General features: G+C 46.6%; 1 protein-coding gene across 13 annotated transcripts in view; it reads right to left on the reverse strand.

Annotated features, from left to right (window-relative positions):
• Window positions 1-22,631, reverse strand: part of CAMTA1 (calmodulin binding transcription activator 1) — a 1,311,517-nt gene that overhangs the window by 110,106 nt on the left and 1,178,780 nt on the right. For all 13 annotated transcript variants that reach the window (XM_043992683.1, XM_043992682.1, XM_043992681.1 and 10 more), the window contains 2 exons: window positions 10,803-10,929; window positions 1,400-1,534 (listed from right to left, as the gene is read on the reverse strand). In XM_043992683.1, the coding sequence (XP_043848618.1) occupies window positions 1,400-1,534; window positions 10,803-10,929 (262 nt within the window). The remainder of the gene's footprint in view (window positions 1-1,399; window positions 1,535-10,802; window positions 10,930-22,631) is intronic.

The raw sequence follows: 22,631 nt of genomic DNA on the forward strand, positions 1-22,631 counted from the left end.
CTATCCTCACAATAACCTTGTGAGGTAGGTGCTGTTATTACCTCCTTTTTTACAGATGAGGAAACTGAGGCAGACATCATGATTTGCCCAGGGTCACCCAGTCAGTAAGTGTCTGAGTTAGAATTTGGACTCGGCACTTCTTGACTCCAAGGCCAGCGCTCTAGCCACTGAGCCACCTGCCCATACAAATGCCTATCACTTTCTGAATTACTGCCCTGGGAAACTGGGACACAATTTTCTTCCCTAAGAGGCATTGCATTTGACAGAATGACTCCTACCAACCCTTGGGAACAGTACCAAATAGGAAATAGTGCTCAATGAGACATCATTCATCTGGGGGTTTGTTTTTCTAAGGAGGGGACACCATGTAACTCCTGGGGAAATTACTCGACCAGACTCCTCTGAATAGATAAGACAGTGAAGAGATGGAGAGCTACTAGTCTTCTGTTAATTCCACGGGTCCTTCCCTATTCAGCATCAAGTAAAAGGATTCTTTTTGGTGCTTAAAGACTTTCAGAGCATGGCCCCAACCCTTGACCCAATGCTTTTCCATCTTTACTGCTTTTTGCTCCCCTTCACCACTCCACAGTCCAGCTAAGCAGGGCTTGTTCCTGCCCACTTTTTGGTCTTTACTTCTCTATTGTCTAGCACCAGCGCCAGGCACATACTAGGTGATTATTGATTGGTTGATTGTCCCAATATTACTTGTCACAATTCCAATGTCTGAGATTCTCTGCCTCCTGCCCTTCCTGGATTTCTTCAAGTCCTAGCCAAAATCCCACCTTCTAAAAGAGGCCTTTCCCAATCCCCCTTATCTAGTGCCTTCCCTCTGTTATCTCCAGTTTCTCCTCTCTATATCTTATTTGTATATATTTGTTTGCATGTCGTCTCCACCATTAGATTATGAGCTCCTTCAGAGTAGGGTCTGTTATTTATTTATTTTTTTTCCTTTTTTTGGATTTCTGGTGCCTGACTTAATGAATGCTTACAGAATGATTGATCAAACTGAGAGAAGGCCCAGCCACAAGTAGGGTACTAAAGTCAAAACAAAAGAAGCATCACTGATTTCAGCATTTTAGAGGAACAGCTACGAGGAAGCCCAAACTCTGCCCCAAATAGAATCCTACAAGCGGCCATCCCTGCAGACCTCTGAGGAGGATCTAATTTGGAGGCAGCACTTTCTATTTATGGACACCTCTAAAGTTCAGAAGCTCCTTCTGACATCCACCCTCTTGGCCACTTACCCCACTTCACTCCCCGTTCTGCCCTCTTCCAAAATGTAACCCTTAGGACGCTTGAAGGTAGTGATTCTGTGTCCCCCCCAACATGCACAGGTCAAGTCTTATCTCACATAATATAAAAGTCCCCGGCCTCTCAAGGCTATAGGACCTTCTCTTACCGTCCAGTGATAGCCAGTCATGCTGCGAGGAAGGGAGAGTGGGCAGAGCCCGGGCTTTATATTCAAACACCACTGAGTTCGAGATGATCTGGTTGTTGAAGGCAACTTGTAGGGTCACAAGGCCAGTGTCGTGAGCTGCAAAAACAAGAATGGCAAATCAGAATGAAAGGAGCTGTCAGGATTCATTTAGCCACTTCAAATGGTCCTGGAATAATCCTCTAAGGCCCATTCACCAATACCTGTTCTGCCTCTGCTTTGAACATGGAAATTCCCTACTCTAGGAAGCCTTCCATGACTGACTCATCCCCTAGTTCCTCTGACTCCACCCCCTCCCCAAGCTCCTTCTACTCAAGCATTGCCGGGGTGGGGGTGGGGGGATTGTTTGCTTGTTTGCATATTAGATGATGCTGATTGATTTCATCTTCAAGTCTTTGGAGGCTATAGTTTTCCATCGTTTCAAAAGAATATTGGCCTGTAACAGATGAGCTTTTGTTTCAGGGGAGAAGTTGGGAGTTATTAAAAAATAAACAACTTTGCAATTTCTGGAGGGCTGTGGGGAGGTTTTGAGAAAATTGCAACACATTACTCAGTACTCAACACATAGTAGGTACTTTTTAGAAGCTTGTTGACTGGTTGATAACAAGCAAGGACTTAAAAGGAGAATTGAAGTAGAGGGTGTTATTGAAGAAATGAAAGAGTGAAAGAGATGGACCAGGATGCACCAAAGAAAATTTATTAAAAAAGAGGAAAAGGACCCATATGTATGAAAATATTGATAGCATCTCTCTTTGTTATAGCAAAGAAGTGGAAGCTAAAGAGGGTGCTTATTGGTCAGGTAATGGCTGAACAAATCATGGTTTGGGAGGGTCATTTTGTAGGAAATGATGGAAGGAATGGTTTTAGAGAAACCTGGGAAGACTCACATAAAATGATGCAAAGTGAAGCGAGAAGAACCAAGAGAACAGCATCCATCGTAACAACATGGTAAATATGAACAGTTTTGAAAGACTTAAGAACTCTAATTCAGGCAGTGAGCAGCCTGGACTCCAGAGGATCAATGTTCTTCACTTCTTGAAAGACAGGTAATGTACTAAACATGCAGAATGAGAGACACATTTTTGGCTCCAGCCAATGTGGGAATTTGTTTGATGAAGAATATGTTACAAAGGTTTTGTTTTTCTTTTCTGTCAAGTTGTAGGTTGGTAGGGAGGGGAGCTAGAGGGGTTTCCCAAAAAAAAGAAAAGAAAGAAGAAAAGAAGATCATTAATTTTTTTTAAATGACAAAAAGAGAACAGAAGGGACAGAAGAAACCACAGACAAGTAGGATAACTTTGAAAGTTATAGGATTAATTTATTATATACTTAAAAAGAAAAACAAGCTGTACATAACAGAATTCACAGTTTTACATACAACCTCCTCTGTCTGTTCTACTTTGGATATAGGAATATCATTGTAGTTGATATTTGTTAAGTTCCAAATGTTTAAAATGGAGGATGGGGGAAGATGGATTGGTCGTATGAGTGAGGGATTGCTGAGGGGTGCGCTCTGCTGATATCTGGCAGATTCAGGGGTTCTGGAGGGTAATTTGAAGAAGGTTCACAGTTAGATGGGATGGGTAGTTCTCATTTGGTGAACTTATAAGAAGACCTGGAAGAAATAGTCACATGGGATAGGGAGGCACAGATAGGCTGTGAGCTGCATTCTTTTGTTTGTTTTTTTCTGTGGCAATGAGGGTTAAGTGACTTGCCCAGGGTCACACAGTTAGTAAGTGTGAATTTTAGGCCTTAACATGTCTGAAGCCAGATTTGAACTCAGGTCCTCCCGAATCCAGGGCCGGTGCTTTATCTACTGAGCCACCTAGCTGCCCCCTGTGAGCTGCATTCTTGCCCTAGGTAGGGAGTACCCACATGGATGAGATCACAGGTTATTTCTTGGGGGTATTTGTCTCATCTGATCTGATGTGGCATTTCTGATGTGGCATGATCTTTACAGAATGATATAATAGATAGAGAGTAGACCTTGGAGCCAGGTGAGTTCAGAATCCATCTCTGATGTCTATGGGTTGTGGGACTATGTCTGGGCAAGACATATTACCCCTCCCTCTGTGTTCAAGACAGGTCCCTAAGACTATAACTTGTAGAGAAGATGCAGACTTGCATGAGAAGAGGGAATTTCTCCACTGGGAGTGTGGTCTACTAACAAAATCACAAGTCCAGCCCCAATCCTGATTCTCATTTGCCAAGTCCTCATTTGACTACAATCAGGACATCTGGACTTTGCCCATGGACTTGCAGCCATGTGACCAAGACCCTTTCCCTCTCTGGGCTGGTTTCCTTCTTTGGAGAATGGAGGAGTTGGATAAATTGATCACTTGGTCCTTCCCTTGTTGGACTAAGGCCCCTCCCCTACCTTGACCCTTCTCCTGCCTCTGTTTTCTTCCTACATGTCAAGGCTTCTGAGATACTCAAAGTCAGTGTCTCCTGGCCTGGGCTCTTCTCCAGCTAGCTCAGAAGACCCTTCTTGTTCTTCCTTCCCCTAGTTCCTTGAATTTAGGAGTAGCTCTTTGTGCTATTGGGGCTGATGGATTCGAGTCTTTGCCTCCTCCAGAGATCAGAGCTGGAAAGGACCTTAGAGATCATCCTATTTAGCTCCCTCTCTTACAAAGGAGGAGATTGAAGCCCAAGGGAGTCAGTGACTCACCCGAAGTTCCACATGTAGTGAATAATAATAATACTACCAACTTATTATTGTTCAGTTGTTTCAGTCATATCTGATTCTTTGTTGACCCCATTTGGGGTTTTCTTGGCAAAGATACTGGAATGGTTTGCTATCTCCTTCTCCAGTCCATTTTACAGATGAGGATACTGAGGCAAACAGGGTGAAGTGACTTGCCCAGGGTCACATAGCTAGTCAGGGTCAGAGGTCAAATTTGAACTCAGGTTCTCCTGACCAGGGCAGTGCTCTAATCATTGTGCCACCCAGTTGCCCCTAATATATTTTAGGTTTGTAAAACATTTTACATACATTATCTCATTTGAGTCTCACAAAGTCCTTGTGAGGTTGGCAGTGTTCTCATCTCCATTTTACAGAGGAGAGAGCTGAGGCCGAGAAAAGTTAAGCGATTTCTCCAGGCTCACACATATAAGGAAAAATCTGGAGGGTGGATTTCCATCAGATCTTCCTGGCTGACCACCCCCCCTCCCTTTCCACTGAGACAGCCAGCTGCCCCCTTGGCTCAGGACTTCAGACTCAGTGCTCCTTCCACCATTCTATGCTGCCTCCTTCTCAGGGCTGGGTTTGGCCCCCTCACCCTTCCCAGCGTCCCTGCTGCTGCTACCTGGGGGCCCCAGGCTGCTCTTCCCTGCCAGGCGGCTTCTGGCCAGGACACCAGTGGCAGCTGCAGCCAGCGGGAGGGCTATTTCCGCAAAGAGCAGCCCACTCCTTTATCTCCCTTTAAACCTGATCTTCCGCCTTTTTATGTCCCCTGGGGAATTTTGGCTCCCTGGCAGGAAGGCTGGGCCACAAAGCTGCCTTGTCCATCCTTCGAAAGGCAGCTCTGCCTCGCCCTATAGGCATTCTCCCTTCCTCTGTTTCCTGGCCTCTTGGCTCTCATCCCAAGTTTATTCTTAGCTTGGTCTCCTTGACTCTGTCAGCTCCCTCTTGACCTTTCCATGCGATTAGGATCTTGTTGAAGTCAATTTCCATGGCTGTGTGTGTTTTCTGCTTCCTGAGTGGGTCTGCAAGTTGTTTGGAACAGCACTGGACTGTCCATCAGGGCAGATGTTCAAGACCCAGCCTGTCTAAACCTTAGTCTGGGCTGTGGACACTTGAGCTGCTGTTGGCTGGAACTGACGAAAACACAGCCTGCTTGTGTTTCCCTTAACCTGCCTATCTTATTTATGGCCAACAAGTTGGTCTGCGCTGACGTCGTGGACATCTTTGGCAGCTTTCCTACTAGAAACAAGAGTGATCGGTCTCCTTTTGATGGTCTGAGGCTCAGTTGCCTCATCTATAGGATGGACAAAATATTACCTATGGAAAATTATACCTATTACATGATGGAGAAAAAAACATTACTTATAGTCTCCACCTCTGCACACCTCTATATGATAAGACTTAGAGCCAGAAGGGACCTCAGGGACCACTCTGTCCAACCTCCTTATTTTGCAGAGAGGATCCTGAGTATATAGTAAGCATCATAGAAATACGGATTACTACTACAGCTACTGATGTCATTATCATCATGATCATTATTGTGGTGCAGCTGATCCTCTGTTTGGCTCCATCCTTAGCACACTGTAAGGGGCAGCAGTGATTTAGCTGAACTCAGATTCAGGCAACCTGGCTTCTAGAACACCAGTCCTCCACTGACTTGCTGTGTGATCTTAGAGGAGTCCCTTTCCTTCTTTGTGGGAGAAAATAATGTGTTTTGGGGGGACTCAGAGATTGCCCCCCCCAGGAACTCTGGCTGGTTTTGCAGGGCCAACCCAGAGTCAGGAGCATTTTAAAGGAAATGTAGATTGACCTTCCTAACTAATTAAAGGAAGTTAACTAACTTAAGACCACCTTCAAGTCATGTCAATCAATGGACTTGAATGTTACCAGCCAATTAGCTTGGATCAAGGTAGAGTGACTCACCTCTACCTGAGACAGGTTAAAAACCCTGGAGAGAGGGGGCAGCTAGATGGCGCAGTGGATAGAGCACCGGCCCTGGATTCAGGAGGACCTGAGTTCAAATCCGGCCTGAGACACTTAACACTTACTAGCTATGTGACCCTGGGCAAGTCACTTAACCCCAATTGCCTCACTAAAAAACAAAAAACAAAACAAACCCTGGAGAGGGGCCTCTCATTCTCTTGGCTTTCTCTTCCTTCTCCCATGCTGCTCTCTCTTTCCTCTTTATTCTAGGTATGTAGGAATTCTAACCGTGTGCTCTCATTTTCTCTAACATTTAGGATGCTTTAACAAATGCTTAATGCCCTAAAACTGGTGCAGCAGCCTCTAATTTTAAAGTAGCAAATATATAATAAACCCCAGCTAATTTTCCCTTGGCTTGGGACAATTATAGGGACACCCCATAAGATTTTACTCGCCACGTCTGGCATTCAGTTTCTCCCTCCGTCAAATGAGGGGCATGGCTTAGGTGTTGTCCAAGGTTCCTCCCACTCCATTTTGGAGCTGGAAGGAACCTGGTCCTCTTTTTTTTTTTTTTTTCTAAGTGAGGCAATGGGGGTTAAGTGACTTGCCCAGGGTCACACAGCTAGTAAGTGTCAAGTGTCTGAGGTCGGATTTGAACTCAGGTCCTCCTGAATCCAGGGCCGGTCCTCTATCCACTGCACCACCTAGCTGCCCCATGGTCCTCATTTTCTAAAGAAGGCTGCTGAGGCCTTGAGTTCTGTAGAGATACCATGGTCAGAGGTCAGCATTCAGGGACCCCATTCAATCCTTGTTTTCTATAAGTTTCTGAAGAGAGAGAGAGAGCTTTGGTAGAGAGGAGCCCCCACACGGGAGGCCCCAATCCTTGTTGGGGCTACTTGGGCAGCCCCTCCAGCCTTGTGCTGTCCCCTCCTTCCCTGATTCACTGCCTCCCTCACCCACCCCAGCATCCTGGATCTCCCAGGCCAGGCCCCTCCTGTTACAGAAAAGTCCACCCAGCAGACTTTATTAAGAACTAATCTAAAGGTCATTGTCTGTTACTGCCCTGCTCTGTTAGCTCCTTATGCCGTGGAGGTGACCTTGGGCTCTTAAAGGCCGTGCCAGTGGAACACAAGTGCTGGCAGAGCCCACCAAGCTGGAGAAACCCCAAGTACAGGCCCTGGGATGGCCTGTGTGATGGACATTTGTCCGGGGATCAGCCTGGCTGAGTGTGGAGAGGCTCAGCACCAGGTTGGCCATAAGAGAATGATGGTTTTGACCACAGCTTCTCATGGGAACCATCTGCTGAGTTGTAGAGAGGTAATGATCTGTCCCAAGGGAGGCAGGGCTGGACTCCTTGGAGTACTTGGGTACAAAGTTCTAATCATTCTATCTGGCATTCGAGGCCCTTATAACATGACACCTACTATCTTAGTTCTCCTCCATGAGCTCTATTCTCCAATTTCATTGGCCCATTCTGCTCCCCCGCCCCATCTCATGCCTTTGCTTATACTTTTTTTTTTTTTTTGGTGAGGCATTTGGGGTTAAGTGACTTGCCCAGGGTCACACAGCTAGTAAGTGTCATGTATCTGAGGCCGAATTTGAACTCAGGTCCTCCTGAATCCAGGGCCGGTGTTCTATCTACTGCGCCACCTAGCTGCCCCTCTTATACTTTTCCTTATATCTGTAATAATAACAACCAGATTAATGGAACTTGACAAATATTATGACATTTGATCCTCACAACAACTTTGTAATGTGGGTGCTTTTATTATCCTGTGGATGGACCACAGGGCTGGCTTATTCCCTGTTCTGGTCCCAAACCTAAAATGCCATTTCTCACCTCCGCACCTTTGCACAGGTTGTCCCCTGCCTAGAATGCCCTTCTTTCTCACCTCTGCCTCTTACAATTCTTAATGTTCTTTGAGATTCAATTTAAGTGAAACCTCCCATGAAAAACATTTCTTGGTTCCCACCCCATCAACTCTTCAGTTGTTAGTATACTGCACCTCAGATAACCTTGTATTTATGCATATGTTCTATTTCTAGGTAGAGTGTAAGCCCCTTGAAGACAGGGAGAGCTTTTCTTTGTCTTTGTTTCCCTAGTGCTCAGCATAGAGCCCAATGCCTAGTATTTAGTGAATTATATTACGGTATCATGGAGGGAGAGTGGGTTGTGTAACCTTCTTTCTGCTTTATCTGATGAGATATGAGAGTGCTTGGGACAACAGGACAGACAGTAAAATCCTGGTCTAGACAGGTTTATCTTGAGGGAACTATGTCCCAAGGAGGCTAAGTAAAGACAAGTAGGGATCCCCCCATCCCCTGGGAGCAGGGGATGCAGGAGACAGGAAGGATCTGTGTTTCAAGCCAGACAAAGACCAGGTATAGATGTGGCATCTATTTCTAGTTCAAACAATATTGCCTCAGTAGTAGGTGGGAAATGGATAGTTTAATAGCCTGTTGTCTCCTCCTTTTCAGGGCCCATGGCCCATGCACATCCTGTCCCTGTGTTATTATCGGCTTTGCACAATAGATAGGTGAGCATCTGAGATGGCACAAGCCCAAGAATTTGCTAGGATGTATGGAGAAGAGGAAAAGAGAATGGCTCTACTTGAGCAGGGAGGGCCCTTGGCAGGCCCAGGCAGGGCTGGCCAGAATTTTGCCCCTTCACTTGTTTTTCTCTACTGTCTTCTCTTGTTTCTTGTTAGAGTAGGGGGGACAGCCTGATACCATAAGGATCCACATTCAGGATCAACTGGTTTGGCCTTTAAGGGGCCTGTGGGTAATGGTCCATCAACAGAGGGCACCGACTCTAGGTAGGAAGTCTTTCTGAGCCTAACACAGTGCCTTGCACATGGCAGGTACTTGAATACTTGTTGAATTAAAATGAATTGGATTCTTGGAGTTGGAGGCATCTTCATTTCCATCTATCTTGGAGATCTCGGTATCACAGAATGTCAAAACTGGTAGAGATTGGGGCAGCTAGGTGGTGCAGTGGATAGAGCACCTGCCCTGGAGTCAGGAGTACCTGAGTTCAAATCTGGCCTCAGACACTTAACACTAGCTGTGTGACCCTGGGCAAGTCACTTAACCCCAATTGCCTCACTAAAACAAACAAACAAAAACAAAAACAAAAACAAAAAAAAACTGGTAGAGATGATATAGTATAGGATATACTTTGGAAGGGACTTTGGAGAAGGACTTTGGAGAGTGTCTACTCCCATTCCCTGATTTCAGGGAAAGGAAATTGAGGTCCAGAGAGGGAAAATAATTTGCTTGAGGTCACACAGAGCCAGGATTTAAACCCAGTGATTCCCAGTTCAGGTCTCTTTCCCCTTACACCAGTGTTTGAGAAGAGGGGCTCTTAGAACTTGAGTGTCACAGCTGAACCTGAGACATCATTTAGTCTACCTGTCCCCTCTCTCCCATATCTTACAGATGAGAAAACCAAGATTAAGCCTTTTATTTATTTTATTTCCCTCATCTGTTAATTGGTCTATTTAAAATTTTATTGATGCCTTTTCATTTTTACAAAGCAGTAATTTCTGTATTATAAAAATGACAGCTAGAATTTAAATGGCCCTTTAAGGTTTGCAAAACACTTTACAAATATCTTGTTTTATCTTCACAACAGTCCTGGAGGTAGGTGCTATTTTTTTTTTATTTTTATTTTTTGGTGAGGCAATTGGGGTTAAGTAAGTGTCAATCGTCTGAGGCTGGATTTGAACTCAGGTACTCCTGAATCCAGGGCCGGTGCTCTGTCCACTGTGCCACCTAGCTGCCCAGGTGCCATTTTTTTGACAGATGAAAAAACTGAGGCATCAGAGATTAAGTGACTTGCCCAGGGTCACATGGCTAAGAAGGATCTGAAGCTGTATCTGAACTCAGGTCTACCTGATCCCAGGTCCAGTGATCTGTTCAAAAAGCTGCCTCCCTCCCACTCTAAATCAATCCATCAATCACAGGCTTTATCAAATACCTACTATGTGTAGGGCACTGTGCTAGGGAGTGGATACAAAAAGAAAAATCTCCCAAAGTAAGCCTTCTATTATAACAAAGAAAGACCATTAAGCAAATTTTATGAACCCAGCAGGCTGGTCTGACAGCATGTGACACATTCCCCATTCATAGCACCCAACCTACTCTCCAACAAAAGGAAGGAAGCATCATTTTCTCATCTTTTCCGGTTCCAGGACTGGTCATTCTCATGGTAGAGAGTTCTTTAAAAATTGTTTCTTTCTTTCTTTATATAAATATAAAATATAAATAATATTGATATGATTTCTATTTCATACAAGATAGAAAACAGATAACATTATTTATATATTTATTATGTGTGTCATATAAAATAAATATGAAATATTAATATATTTTTATATTTCATTTATTATATAGATATTTTATTCTCATTTTAGAGGGAAAGGAGGTGAGTCTCAGAGAGAGGAAATCACTTACTCAAGGCTATGTAACTGGTTAGTGCTAGGATGAGACCCCTCCCCTCCTGCACCCCTCTCGGGGGGCTCCCCAGCCCCCAGTTTCTTTTTTTTTTTTGAGCATGGGGCAATGAGGGTTAAGTGACTTGCCCAGGGTCACACAGCTAGTGTCAATTGTCTGAGGCCAGAATCGAACTCAGGTCCTCCTGAATCCAGGGCTGGTGCTTTATCCACTGTGCCACCTAGCTGCCCCCCAGCCCCCAGTTTCTTGACTTGTGAGATTGATCTAACCCCTGACCTGGCAGTGGTCTGAGGAAGCAGCCCTTCTTACCTGGACAATAGCATCGAAGCACCCCTGGCTGTATCAAGGATGCAGGCACTGAGATCTGGTCAAACAGGCAACTGTAGTTATTGCTGGCTTCTTGCCACGGGCCTGTGATCAGGACTTTCACTCCTCCCTGCAAGAAAAGGAAGACAAAGGCAAGTAAGGACATAGAGAACTACAGAAGGTGGTGGACTGGTGGGAGCAGGGGTACAAGTGGGAAGCACCAGACTAGGAGACCCTGTAGAAAGGAAAAAAAAGAGCAGCATTTGAAAAATACAGAGAAGCATGGGAGGACTTATATGAACTGATGCAAAGGGAAGGAAGCAGAGCCAGGAAATAATATCCATAATAGAAAGAACAACAGGAAATCTAAGGTGAAAGCTGCGTGATCATAATGGCCTAGTTTTGGCCCCAAAGAGGAGGTGCAAGCAGGCAGCTACTTCTATTCTTTGCTGAGGTAGGGAACTATGGGTATGTGTATAATGATATGTGAGTTCCTTTGGTCAAATGATCCCCCTTTCCCCTTTAAAATGTGTTTGCTATGAGGAATGGCTCTCTAGGAAGGGGGGGGGGGTTAAGGTCAGGGTGTGTTTCCCTTCCCCTGCCTTGGCTTAGTTCCAGCTTGGCAGACCCTTGCTCAGAATAGCGGTGGGATCTCCCTCCCTCAGATGCCCACCCTTGGAGCTCCTAACTTTGGCTCTCACACAGACTTTAGGATGGGCCCTGAGAATCCATCCTTCCCTAGACCAAAACAAAACACAAACCAGATGCAGTGCTGCTTAGTCTTTCTGAGCCCATGACACACCCAAGAACTGGCCAGAATTCAGGAGATTCCAGACCCTTCTCTCCCCACCTCCCTGCTACCAGGTGCCCATCTATCCTCCCACATCACAGAATGGCAGAGTCAGAAGAGAGCTTGTCGGTCCCCTGGTCCAACCCAGACCTGAACATGCTTTCACATGTCCGATAAATGGTCATCTACCCTCTGCTTGAAGACCTCCAAGGAGGAAGAAGCTACCACTTCCAAAGGGAACCCATTCCACTGTGGGATTCTTCCAACTGGGAGGCTGTGGTATGGCAGAAAGACCAATGATCATGGAGCCAGAGAATTTGTGTTCATATCCTGCCTGTGACGCCACTGTGTGACCAGAGGCAGCCATTTAACATCCCCAAGCCTCAGTTTCCTCAATTGTCAAATGAGGGGATTGAACTAGATGAACTCTGTGGTCTCTTCTAGACCTAGGAAAGGATGAGCTCATGACCCTAGTCTGACCTTTACTACGTGTATGACCTTGAATGTGTCACTTGACATCCACGGTCCTCTGTTTCCTCCTCTGTCATATGGAGGGAGTGGACCAGGCGCCCTCTGAGGCTCATTCTGGATCCAGGGCCTGTGAAATGCAGCCTTCCATCAAGCCCAAATTTGCCCCTTTACAGCCTTCACTCATTGCTACTCTGGGACCAAACAGAAAAAGGGTGATTTCTCTTCCAACATGGTGGACTTTACAATATTTGAAAACAGCTATCGTTTTCCCACTGAGCCTTTTCTTCTCTGGAGAAGATGTCCCTAGTGCCTTCAGCTCAGATGACATGAACTCAAGGTCCTGCACCCTCCTGGAAGTCTTCAGCTGGAAGCTCATTGATGTCCTTCCTAAGATGGGGCACTCAGGACTGAATATAGCCTCCAGATGGGCTCTGAGCCGGGGGGGGGGGGGGTGGGTTGCAGAGGGACTGGTGCTCTCTAGGCCTGGGTCTCATGGTGTTATAGTCCAGATGAAGCTGCCATTCACTTAAACCAGCCAACCTACAGAGAGCATGCAGATTTGCATGCCCCCTCCCCCTCTCTACCAAAGGTGTCACCATGCCCACAGTTAGCAAAGAGCTTCCAGGAAACCTCAGTGATTGGACGGGACAGCAGGCATCTTTGTGAAACACTAAAGTGTCCTGAAGCCTGGGATGGCAAAAACCAGAGGGACTCACAGGGCGGGACATGGTGAGGGCAGGGAGCATCCCGGGGGGTACGAAGCCAGGCAAGTGCCCTCCCAAAGCAATCACCCCCAAGGAAAAGGGAGCGAGCCCAGGGGCTGGGGAAGAGAAGATGGCAATCATCCTCAAGGATATGAAGCCAGACCGTGTGAGGTCTTTGCTGGTCTTCCCTTGGATGTTCCATTTCCTCTCTGCATGGCTTTGAGCTGGAGGTCACCCATGCCTAGAGTGCTTTTCTGATTCCTTGAAAACTCAGGTCAAATGCCACACCCTGCAGGAAGCCAGTTCTGGTCCCTTCATTTCCTTCCATTCTCCCCACCTCCATCTGCAAGTGTCTTCCCCTTTAGGGCTAGTAGTCCCTATCTATGCTGTATATACCTTTCATTTCAGTCATTTCAGTCCTGTCTGTTTCTTCATGACCCCATTTGTGGTTTTCTTGGCAAAGATACTGGAGTGGCTTGCTATCTCCTTCTCCAGCTCATTTGACAGATGGAGGAACTGAGGTCAGCAGGGTGAAGTGACTTGCCCAGGGTCACACAGCTAGTAGATATTCCTGACTTCAGGCTTGGTGCTTTATCAAGAGCCATCTATCTGCCTCCCATATACCTTTTGTGCTCCTATTTGTTTACATGCTTGCACCTTCATTTGAGTGTAAGATGCTTGAGGGCAGGGATTATTTTCACTTTTATTTGTATCTCTTAGAAGAATGTTTAGCACCGGATTAGACCAGGGCCCTCATTTTACAGAGGAAACTGAGGGCTTGTCCAGGGTTTCTTAAATTTTTTCCACTCTGGACCCCTTTTTGGACCCCTGAGAAATTTTTCCATGACACGGGTATGTAGGTATATAAAATAGGCATACACAACCTTTTCTTGTTGCCAAATTTTTCATGACCCCCACATTCAGTTATGTAACCCCAGCTAGGGTCGTGACGCACAGTTTAAGAAGCTTTGACCCTTCCGGTTCTAGACCTACAAGCACTGGAAGCATGCGGGCAGAGATGCTGGACCAGAGGGGATTTCATCCATCCTCCTGTACCCACCTGGATTATCAGAATGGGTGAGAGAGAGCGCTGAGCCCCACAGCATGTTGCTGTGTGGTGGAGCCCCCATCAGCTCCTGCAGGTGCAAAGTTTGGGGGAAGTGGTAAAACAAGGGAGGGAGAAAGATTCAGCATTGGGGTAGGGAGAAAGGTGGTGGTGATGGTGGAAAGAGAGGGCTCTGGGCTAGGTTCTTGCCAACTGAGATTCTGTGTGATTCTGTGTGGGGGAAAGCACGGGCTCAGAACAGGGGCGAGGGAGAGGAAGAGGGGCTCAGAGTGGGGAGACTATGAATCTGGTCACTGTTGCCAAATAGAGATGAGCATGTGGAGCTGAAGGGTGTGATGAGATGTGGGCTCAGGGGAGCTTTGAATTTCAAAGCCCGGCCTTCCCCTCCTCCCCTGAGCTCCCCTAATCTTCTGGGCATCTGCGTCTCTGCTAGCCGCCCACACAGACAGACTGGGAACCACTGCTGACGTCATCTCTCCCACACACACAGAGCAACTGGGAGAGGTTCCACCAAGGCTACAAAAACAGCTGCCTTCCCAGCAGTGCTGCATGGTGCTCAGCAGCCGAGCCTGGGGAGAAGGCCCCAAATGACCCTCTCTAGGCCAGACTCCCCTAGCCTTGGGTAGGGCCATGAATCAGGAGAGATGCCACCTCCTTCACCTTCCCCCAGGGAAGATTCATTGTGAGAGTCAGCCCCCATGACCTTAAGTGCCCACTGACTAGTGCTGGTTCTATCTCAGGAAGAGTGAGGGGAGCTTAGGGGAAGGGGAGGGAATGTCCCCATTGCATGCTGTGTGTCAGAGGCGGCTCTGGGAGGTTCTTACGCTGGGCAATTGCTGCTTTCAGTCTCTGGCTGCCCATGAGCATCCACAAAGGTCCCTAGGAAGGCAGCTCATTCTGGGGCTGACTTGAGGCACTCAGGCCTTAGGCCTCTGACCTGGAAGATATTTGCTTTTAGGGCTGTCTGTCCCTAGGATCCTAGGAAGGAACCTGGGGGCTAATTTAACACCTATCATTTAGTAAATGGGAAACTGAGGCCAAAGGGGCTCAACCATGTGCCCAAGGGCACATAGGTAGTTTCTCACAGAAGCAGGATTTGAACTCAGGTCCTCTGACTCTGAACCCAGGGCTCTTTCCACCCCACACCCCCCACCTCCCTCCACCTGGGGATTGTTTCAGAACTGAGGCATTGTGGGGAGAACCAACCCTGCCCCAGTGGTCAGAGCATCTGGGATCAAAGCCTGCCTCTGACGGTTACTTTGAGGTGGAGGAGAGTGAGGCTAGTGGCCTTGTAAGGCTCTGTCTCACTTAAATTTGATTCATGCGTGAGTCAAGATATCACCCCATGATATCACTGGTCTTCGTAAACAAAGGATGAACACCACCCCCAACACTTACTATCTATGTAACCATGGGCAAGCCACCTCACTTCCTTAACCCTCAGTTTCCTTCTCTGTAAAAGGAGAGGGTTGGACTGGATGGTCTCTGAGGTCCCTTCTAGCTCCTAGGATGCTCTGGTTCCCTAGATCTAAGGGACTCCTGGGGACACAGTCTACCTCCCAGCTCTCCCAACTTCCACCAGCTCTGGCAAAGCTCTCCCTGCTCAAAGAGCCTACAGAGCATGATTGGAGGGTACTGAGAAGTCTTTTCCTCCTCCTTGGCCTTAAATTCTCCCTGCTGACCTCACTTTAGGGGTATCCTGGGGCAGCTAGGTGGTGCAGTGGATAGAATGCTGGCCCTGGAGTTATGAGGACCTGAGTTCAAATCTCACTTTAGATACTTAATGGCTGTGTGACCCTGGGCAAGTCAATTAACCTCAATTGCCTTAAATGTCCAGGGCCATCTCTAGTCATTCTTATCTATATCTTGCCACTGGGCCCGGGTGGCTCTGGAGGAGAGAGAGAGGCTTTGTCCAGCCCTCCCTAACTTAAATTCAATCCAGTGCAAGTCATAACGTCACCCCAATATAGTGGTCTTCTTTGAGAATGAAGGACAAACAATCACAGCAAGGCGGGTGTGTGTGTGTCCCAGAATCATAGAGTTTATGAATTGGAAGAGATCTTAGGAGTCATCTTAGTCTAACCCATACCTAAAGAAAAATCTCCATTCTTTTTTTTCTACTTTCTTACTTTTGCTTTTGTCTGTGTTTTCTTTTGCAACATGGCTAATACGGCAATGTTTTGCATAGATATAAATATATAATCTATCTCAAATTGCTTTCTCAAGGAGGGGTGAGGGGAAGGAGGGAGAAAATTTGGAACTCAAAACTAAAGAAAGAATGTTAAACAAATTGTATGTATAACTGAGAAAAACAAATTTAAAAAAATCTCCATTCTAACAAACCCAACAAGTGGGAATGGCATCCAGTCTCTGGATAGAGGAAGACCTCTGTGGTGGTGGGGCAGCCCATTCACCTGTGGGACAAGTCCTAATTGGTGGGTACTTTTTTTCTGACATGAGACCTGAATCTAGCTCATTACCTCTTCTACCCATTGCTCCTGGATCTGTTCTCACGGCCAAACAAAACAAGTCTAATCCCTCTTCTTTGTGACAGTTCTTCAAACATGCCAAACAGCTATCACATCTCCCCCTAAGCCCTCAAGTCTTCTCTTCCTTAGGCTAAACATCCTCTATGACTTCAGTTGATTCTCATATTATCTGGATTCAAGGCCTCCATTACTGGGCTAAGCTCCAAAACACCCCCCCCTCCCTGTTCTGATGCACTGGTTACATGCCAGCATAGACCTGACTCCAGGCTAAGTCCTCTGGACCACTCTCTAGAAATCAGTTTTCCTCCTGTGAGACACAAACAGCCTGGGCCCGAGGGCACGAATCTTAGAACTGGAGAGTTGGAACAGACTTTAGGGGCTGCCTTTTACCCACTCACTCTCTCCACCAAGGAAGGACTTCTTCTTTACAGCCTCTCTGACAAGATGACCATGGGGTCTTTGCTTAAATATATCTAGAGCAGAATTTACAACCTTCACAAGGCACTTAGCTCTGATTGCTAGATGGTTCTGCCTCCTTGAATTGAACCTAAGTCATCCTCTTTGTGATATTTCCCATTGTTCCCCCACCTCTGCTGGGTAGAGACATATTTATCCAGTTCTCCAAGTTATGTTGTCTTCCACAATTGGAATATAAACTCCTCAGGGGCAGGGATTGTCTTGCTTGCTTGTATCCCCATGGCTTAGCAAGGTGTCTGCCCTCAATATAGAATCAAATAAGCATATGTCAAGCATTTTTGCAAGCTTTAAAGCCTATGGAAATGTTAGCTCTTATTATTCATTCATTCAAACAGAATAACTCTAATCTATCTTACACAAAGGGCAGCTATGTGGCTCAGTGGGTAGAGCACCAGCCCTGCAGTCCTGAACACTCATCTTCCTGAGTTTAAATCTGGTCTCAGACACTTATCAGCTGGGTGACTGTGGGCAAGTCATTTTACTCTGTTTGCCTCAGTTTTCTTATCTGTAAAATGAGCTGGAGAGGGAAATGGCAAACCACTCCAGTATCTCTACCAAGAAAACCTCAAATGGGGTCACGGAGAGTCAGACAAGACTGAACAACCACCACAAATCCCGCACACGGTGGTTCTTCAGATATTTGATGATGATCAGGCTCTCTAAAAGTCAGAAGATCTGGCTTTGCTATCACATGACCCTGAACAAGTCACTTACAAAACCACGGGATTGGATGGACGCCAGTAGCCAACTAGTCCATGCCATTGATGAAAGAAATCCCTGCTGTGGTGTCCCGATAGCCTCTGCCTGCAGACCTCCGTGGAGGGAGAGCGCCCTGCATCCTGACAAAGTCTGTTCCAGGCTGTGATGACTCTAGTGGCCAAGAAGCTTTGCACTTCCACCCAGGGCTCCCCGGTTTGGGGCCAAATAGCCCGTCTAATCTCTTTCTACATGACAGTGCTTCAAATATTTGAAGACAGCTCTCGTGCCCCCTCCTAAGCCTTGTCTTCTCCAGGCTAAACATCCCTGTTTTCCTCACTCAATCCTCAGATTGAATGAATGTGAAGAAGTCCTTCACCATGGAGAGGCAGCCTGGCATAGCTGTGGAGCTGTGGACCCAGACACAGTGCAGCCCACTTCTCCTTTCTGAGTCTGTAACATGGGGTTAGTGATAGGACCTGTATCATGGACTACTGAGATTATTGAATAAAACAAGATACTACACATAAAGCATTGTGCAAGCCTTAAATTGCATAATGAATTACTTATAATTATTAGATTCAGCCCAGTGATGTAGTCTGTAAATATCCTTTTGGATCTTCACTTCCCTATCAGGCATGTCTCTCCCAGCTTGGTGTCTTCTGAAAGTTTGGTGATCAGGCAATTTAAGTCACTGAAAAAATTGCACACAGCTCAGTACAGATCTCAGATCCCCGAGTCACTCCCCTAGGGACTTTCTGGTTTGATAGACAAGGGACATTTAATAACTGTTCTTTGGATCTGATGACTTAGCTCTTTCCAGATCCTCCCAACGTATTACTGTCAAGCCTGTGTTTCCATCTTTTTTTTTCACAGAAAAGAGAGATTTTATTAGATGCTTTTGCTAGAACCTGAGTCAACTGAAGCTACGGTATTTACCTCATCTGTTGTTCAAGCAACACTATCAAAAAAAGGAAATGAGGAATGAGGTTAGTCTGGCATGACCTATTAGGAAAGAAGTCTTGCTGTCTCTCTTCAATCACTGTTTCCTTTTCTACAAGTTTGCTAACCATCCCTTTGATATTGTGTTCTACAATATCAAAGTAAAACTCCTCCTGTTTGAAAATGAATATGTATGTCCTTCTTAACTCTTTCTTTCTCCACTACTTGAAAAGCTGCTATCTACTTCTTTCTTTGCTCTTGTGCCTGATGACTAAAACTCAGCAAGGGGAGCTGGAAGGTCTCACACACTTTCCCCATTTATCTTAATCTGGGCTCCAGTTTCCTCAGCTGTAAAATAAGAGCAGGGGGAGTTGGGCCAGATAGATGATCTCTAAAGTCTCCTTCAGCTCTAAATAGTAAACTCCTGTGATCTATTCTCCAGGCTAAGAATCTTCACTTCCTTCTACCCATTTTCAGATGATATGGTCCTCAGTTCCTTCAGAATCCCCTGGGCTACTTCTAGAAGGCAACTAGGTAGCCCAGTGGATAAAAAGAACTGGGTTTGGAGCCAGGAAGAACTGTATTTCAATTCAGCTGCAGACACTTACCAGCTCTATCACTTGAGCAAATAACTTCACCTCTGTCTGCCTCAGTTTCCTCATTTATAAAAAGAGGACAATAATAGCACCCACCTCCCAGGGTTGTTGTGAGAATTAAATGAGAGAATATTTGTAAAGCACTTAGCACAGTACCTGGTCTGGTACATAGTACCCTCTTTTTGGCCAGTGACCCTCTTAAAATTCATGACTCAGAATTGCATACACTTCTCCAGATGTGGTTTGACTGACCACAGCAGAGGACAGCAGGGCCATTGCTTCCCTCATTCAGCATGGTAGCCCTCTGTGAGTCCAACTCACATGAGATAATGGTTCAGGGACATTTCAGTGGAAGGAAGGGAACAGAGTATGGCAGTGACGGACAGCAGCCCTGGATAAGCGGATGTCTGGAGTTGGTCTTGGGCATGTGGCCCAGGGGAGGAGGGCTAGGTTGTGGGTTCTGGTGCCTAGAACCCTCCATTTCCCCAACTCTAAACCATATAGCCCTGGCTCAGCTACCCATGTCACCAAGGGCCATTCAGAAACTGGTGGAGACCGCCACCTAGTGTCCTGGCTGGAGAAAGCAACCTGAAGGATGGGAGTTGAACAAAAGAGGAGCTACCCCCAAGCAATGGCTCAGAAGCCTAGGGGGGCGGGGGCTTTGGGACTCTTGAGGGGGTGGGACAACAGAAGACCAGAGATCATATCTTGGTTCTGCTAATTGTTATCTGTGTGACCTTGGGCAAAAATTCCCTTGGGTCTCAATTTTCTCATTTTCAAAATGAAAGGGTTGGACTACAGAATTTCTAAAATCCCTCCCAGGTCAAAATCCTATGATCCAAAATGTGAGCTAGGCTATCTGTCACTCCTTGAAGGCAACATCTGTTAAAATGATTCCACTCCTGTAAGCCTATTAGCTAGTACCTTGGGAAGCTCAGCAAGAGAGGGAAAGAGATCAGGGAGGGGGGTGGAGATGAAGGGCACAGACACTGATGGAGAAGCCAGGAGGCTGTCAAGGACACACCTCACAGACTTACCCAAGGAAGAAAGGAATTCTGGGTCTGGATTTCTGTCTCTGTCTCTGTCTCTATCTCTGTGTAGGTCTCTCTGTTTCTGTATCTTTGTCTCTGTCTGTCTCTGTCTCTCTTCCTGTTTCTGTCTCTGTCTCTCTCCGTTTCTGTGTCTGTCTGTCTTTCTCTCTCATTTCATTGGTGTGTTAAGAATTCCTAGTGATGAACCTCCCCCTATCAATGCATATCAGTATGCTGAGGGATTACTCAAAGGGCCCTGAATGCCCTGTGGACCTTGGGCAAATGGATTCCCCTATCTCTGAGCCCCAGTTTCTTCATCTCTAAAGTGAGTGGACTGAGCTAGATGATTTCCAAGGTCTCCTTCTGGTTTTAAATACTCTGATCTTATCAATTGCTCTTTTCAAAGCTCTTCACCTAGAGCTCATTCTGACAGACAAGACCTTGAACAGTGCCTTCCCTAGTAGGCTCTTGGCTTTAGCTGGCTCTGGTACACTTCCCTGAATCAGGTCCCACTGGGGACCTCCCAGGACTGCTCTGTAGGACACCAAAATATGTGGAAATGGAAGAGAATGAGATGTGCTGATTCAGAATTTTTTTTTTACCTCCACCTTGACCTTGGACTAGGGCTGGCAACATTGTAGTCAAAAGAGCATTGTGAGTCAGAAGTCTTCCATTCACGGTATTTGGAAGGAAGACTTGAACTAGAACTCTCCAAGATTTTGTGGGCTTTGTTTTGTTTTAGCGAGGCAATTGGGGTTAAGTGACTTGCCTAGGGTCACACAGCTAGTGTTAGGTGTCTGAGGCCGGATTTGAACTCAGGTACTCCTGACTCCAGGGCTGGTGCTCTATCCACTGCGCTACCTAGCTGCCCCTGATTTTGTGGGTTTTCTATCGTCATTGTCTCAGGTCCCATGTGGAACCATTCTTCTCTGCCCTTCGATGACTGTTAATGAGCAGAAAGTATGTCTGGATAAGGTTAGTTGGGGAAAAACAACCAGGTTATTTATTATCCTAAATCTGGGAGGTCATTGAGAATATCCCATTCCCTTGACAGTTGATATTCCCATTCATCCTTCTGAGGCTGGGGCTCTGAGGCCCCCTGCCACAGAAATTGGGTCTGATCTCTAGTAGGACATTTGATCTGTTTTTCCCCATCTGTTGGAGCAGGCCAGCTACCTCTTTACTCCTGGCTCTGCCACTGACTAGCATGACCATAGGCCGCTCACTTAATCTGTTTAGGCACTTATTTCCTCAACTGTAAAATGAGGGATTGGAGTTAATGATCTCCGAGGTCCCTTCGTTTGACATTCATATGCATTAATAAGTCTGTTACAGCTCCGCATTTCAGGGCCTGAGGAGCAGCTGGGATAGGCATTACATGGTGTCCTCTATGTATGCACTAGTCTAAGGACCATAGTGACGATGGTGGTGGTGGTGGTGTCTGTGGAGTTTTAAGGTTTGCAACGTTCTTAGTACATGAGAAACTTGAGATAGCTTATCCCCATTTTACAAAGGAGAAAACTGAGGTCCAGGGAGGTGAGGCGCTTTCCTCAAGGTCTCATAGGTATAAAGTACCAGAGGTGAGATCTGAACCTAGGCCTTCTGTACCACTTCTCTTTCCATTGTACCACATTGCCTTCCACGTTGAAGGATATTACACCGAAGATCAGTGTCTACTATCCCACGCTATCTATCCCGTTCTCCTGAGCCTGGATCCAGGGCTCTCTCCATTTCTGCAAGATAACTGTTGTTCCTGTTGCATGAGGGCTCCCTGAAGTCTGGTCAGAGAAATGGTTACAGAATGTATAAGAGGCAGTCTTCCCCAGAGACACTAGCTGGCCATGTGACCCGGGGAAACTCACTTTCCCTCCCTCATGTTTAAAATGAGCGAGTTGAACTTTGTTTTTGTGGAGTCCCGTCCGCCTCTTGGCGACCCAATTTGGGGTTTTCTTGGCAGAGATACTGGAGTAGTTGGCCATTTCCTTCTCCAGTTCATTTGACAGATGAGAAAACTGAGGAAAATGGGGCTAAGTGACTCGCCCAGGGTCACACAGCTCGTCGGTGTCCGAGTCTGAATTTGAACTCAGGAAGAGGAGTGCTCTATGGCGCCCCCTAGCTGCCCCATGAGTTGAGCCAGATGGCCTTTATGGTCCTCACAACTCCAAATCTATCTTCTTACGGTCCTAGGAGAGGGGCAGGGGTTCCCTGGAACGTTAAGAGTGGAGACAAAGGCAGGAAAAAGGAGGTGGTGAGCAAAAGGGAACAGGGCGGGGGTGGAGGAGTGATGATTTATGCCCTCACGAAGCCCTGAACCGTTTTCTCCGAGAACAAAAACAACCACTACCCAACACTCGCTGTTGCCAAGCCGGGACTGAAGGGCGTCAGCCACCACGACAATTCCGGAGAGAAAGTTGGCACCTTTCCCGTGGAGCTCTCCCTTCCCCCCCACCAGCAGGACAGTTCAGACTCCGCCCATCCAGGTGAACGTTTCCATGGTGACGGTGGCTCGGCTGGACTGCATCCATTGGTGATGAGCCCACCGCCCCGAACTGTAGACTGCTCTGCGGGAG

This window comes from Dromiciops gliroides, chromosome 3, assembly GCF_019393635.1.
Source record: "Dromiciops gliroides isolate mDroGli1 chromosome 3, mDroGli1.pri, whole genome shotgun sequence".
In the NCBI taxonomy this organism is placed as follows: domain Eukaryota; kingdom Metazoa; phylum Chordata; class Mammalia; order Microbiotheria; family Microbiotheriidae; genus Dromiciops; species Dromiciops gliroides.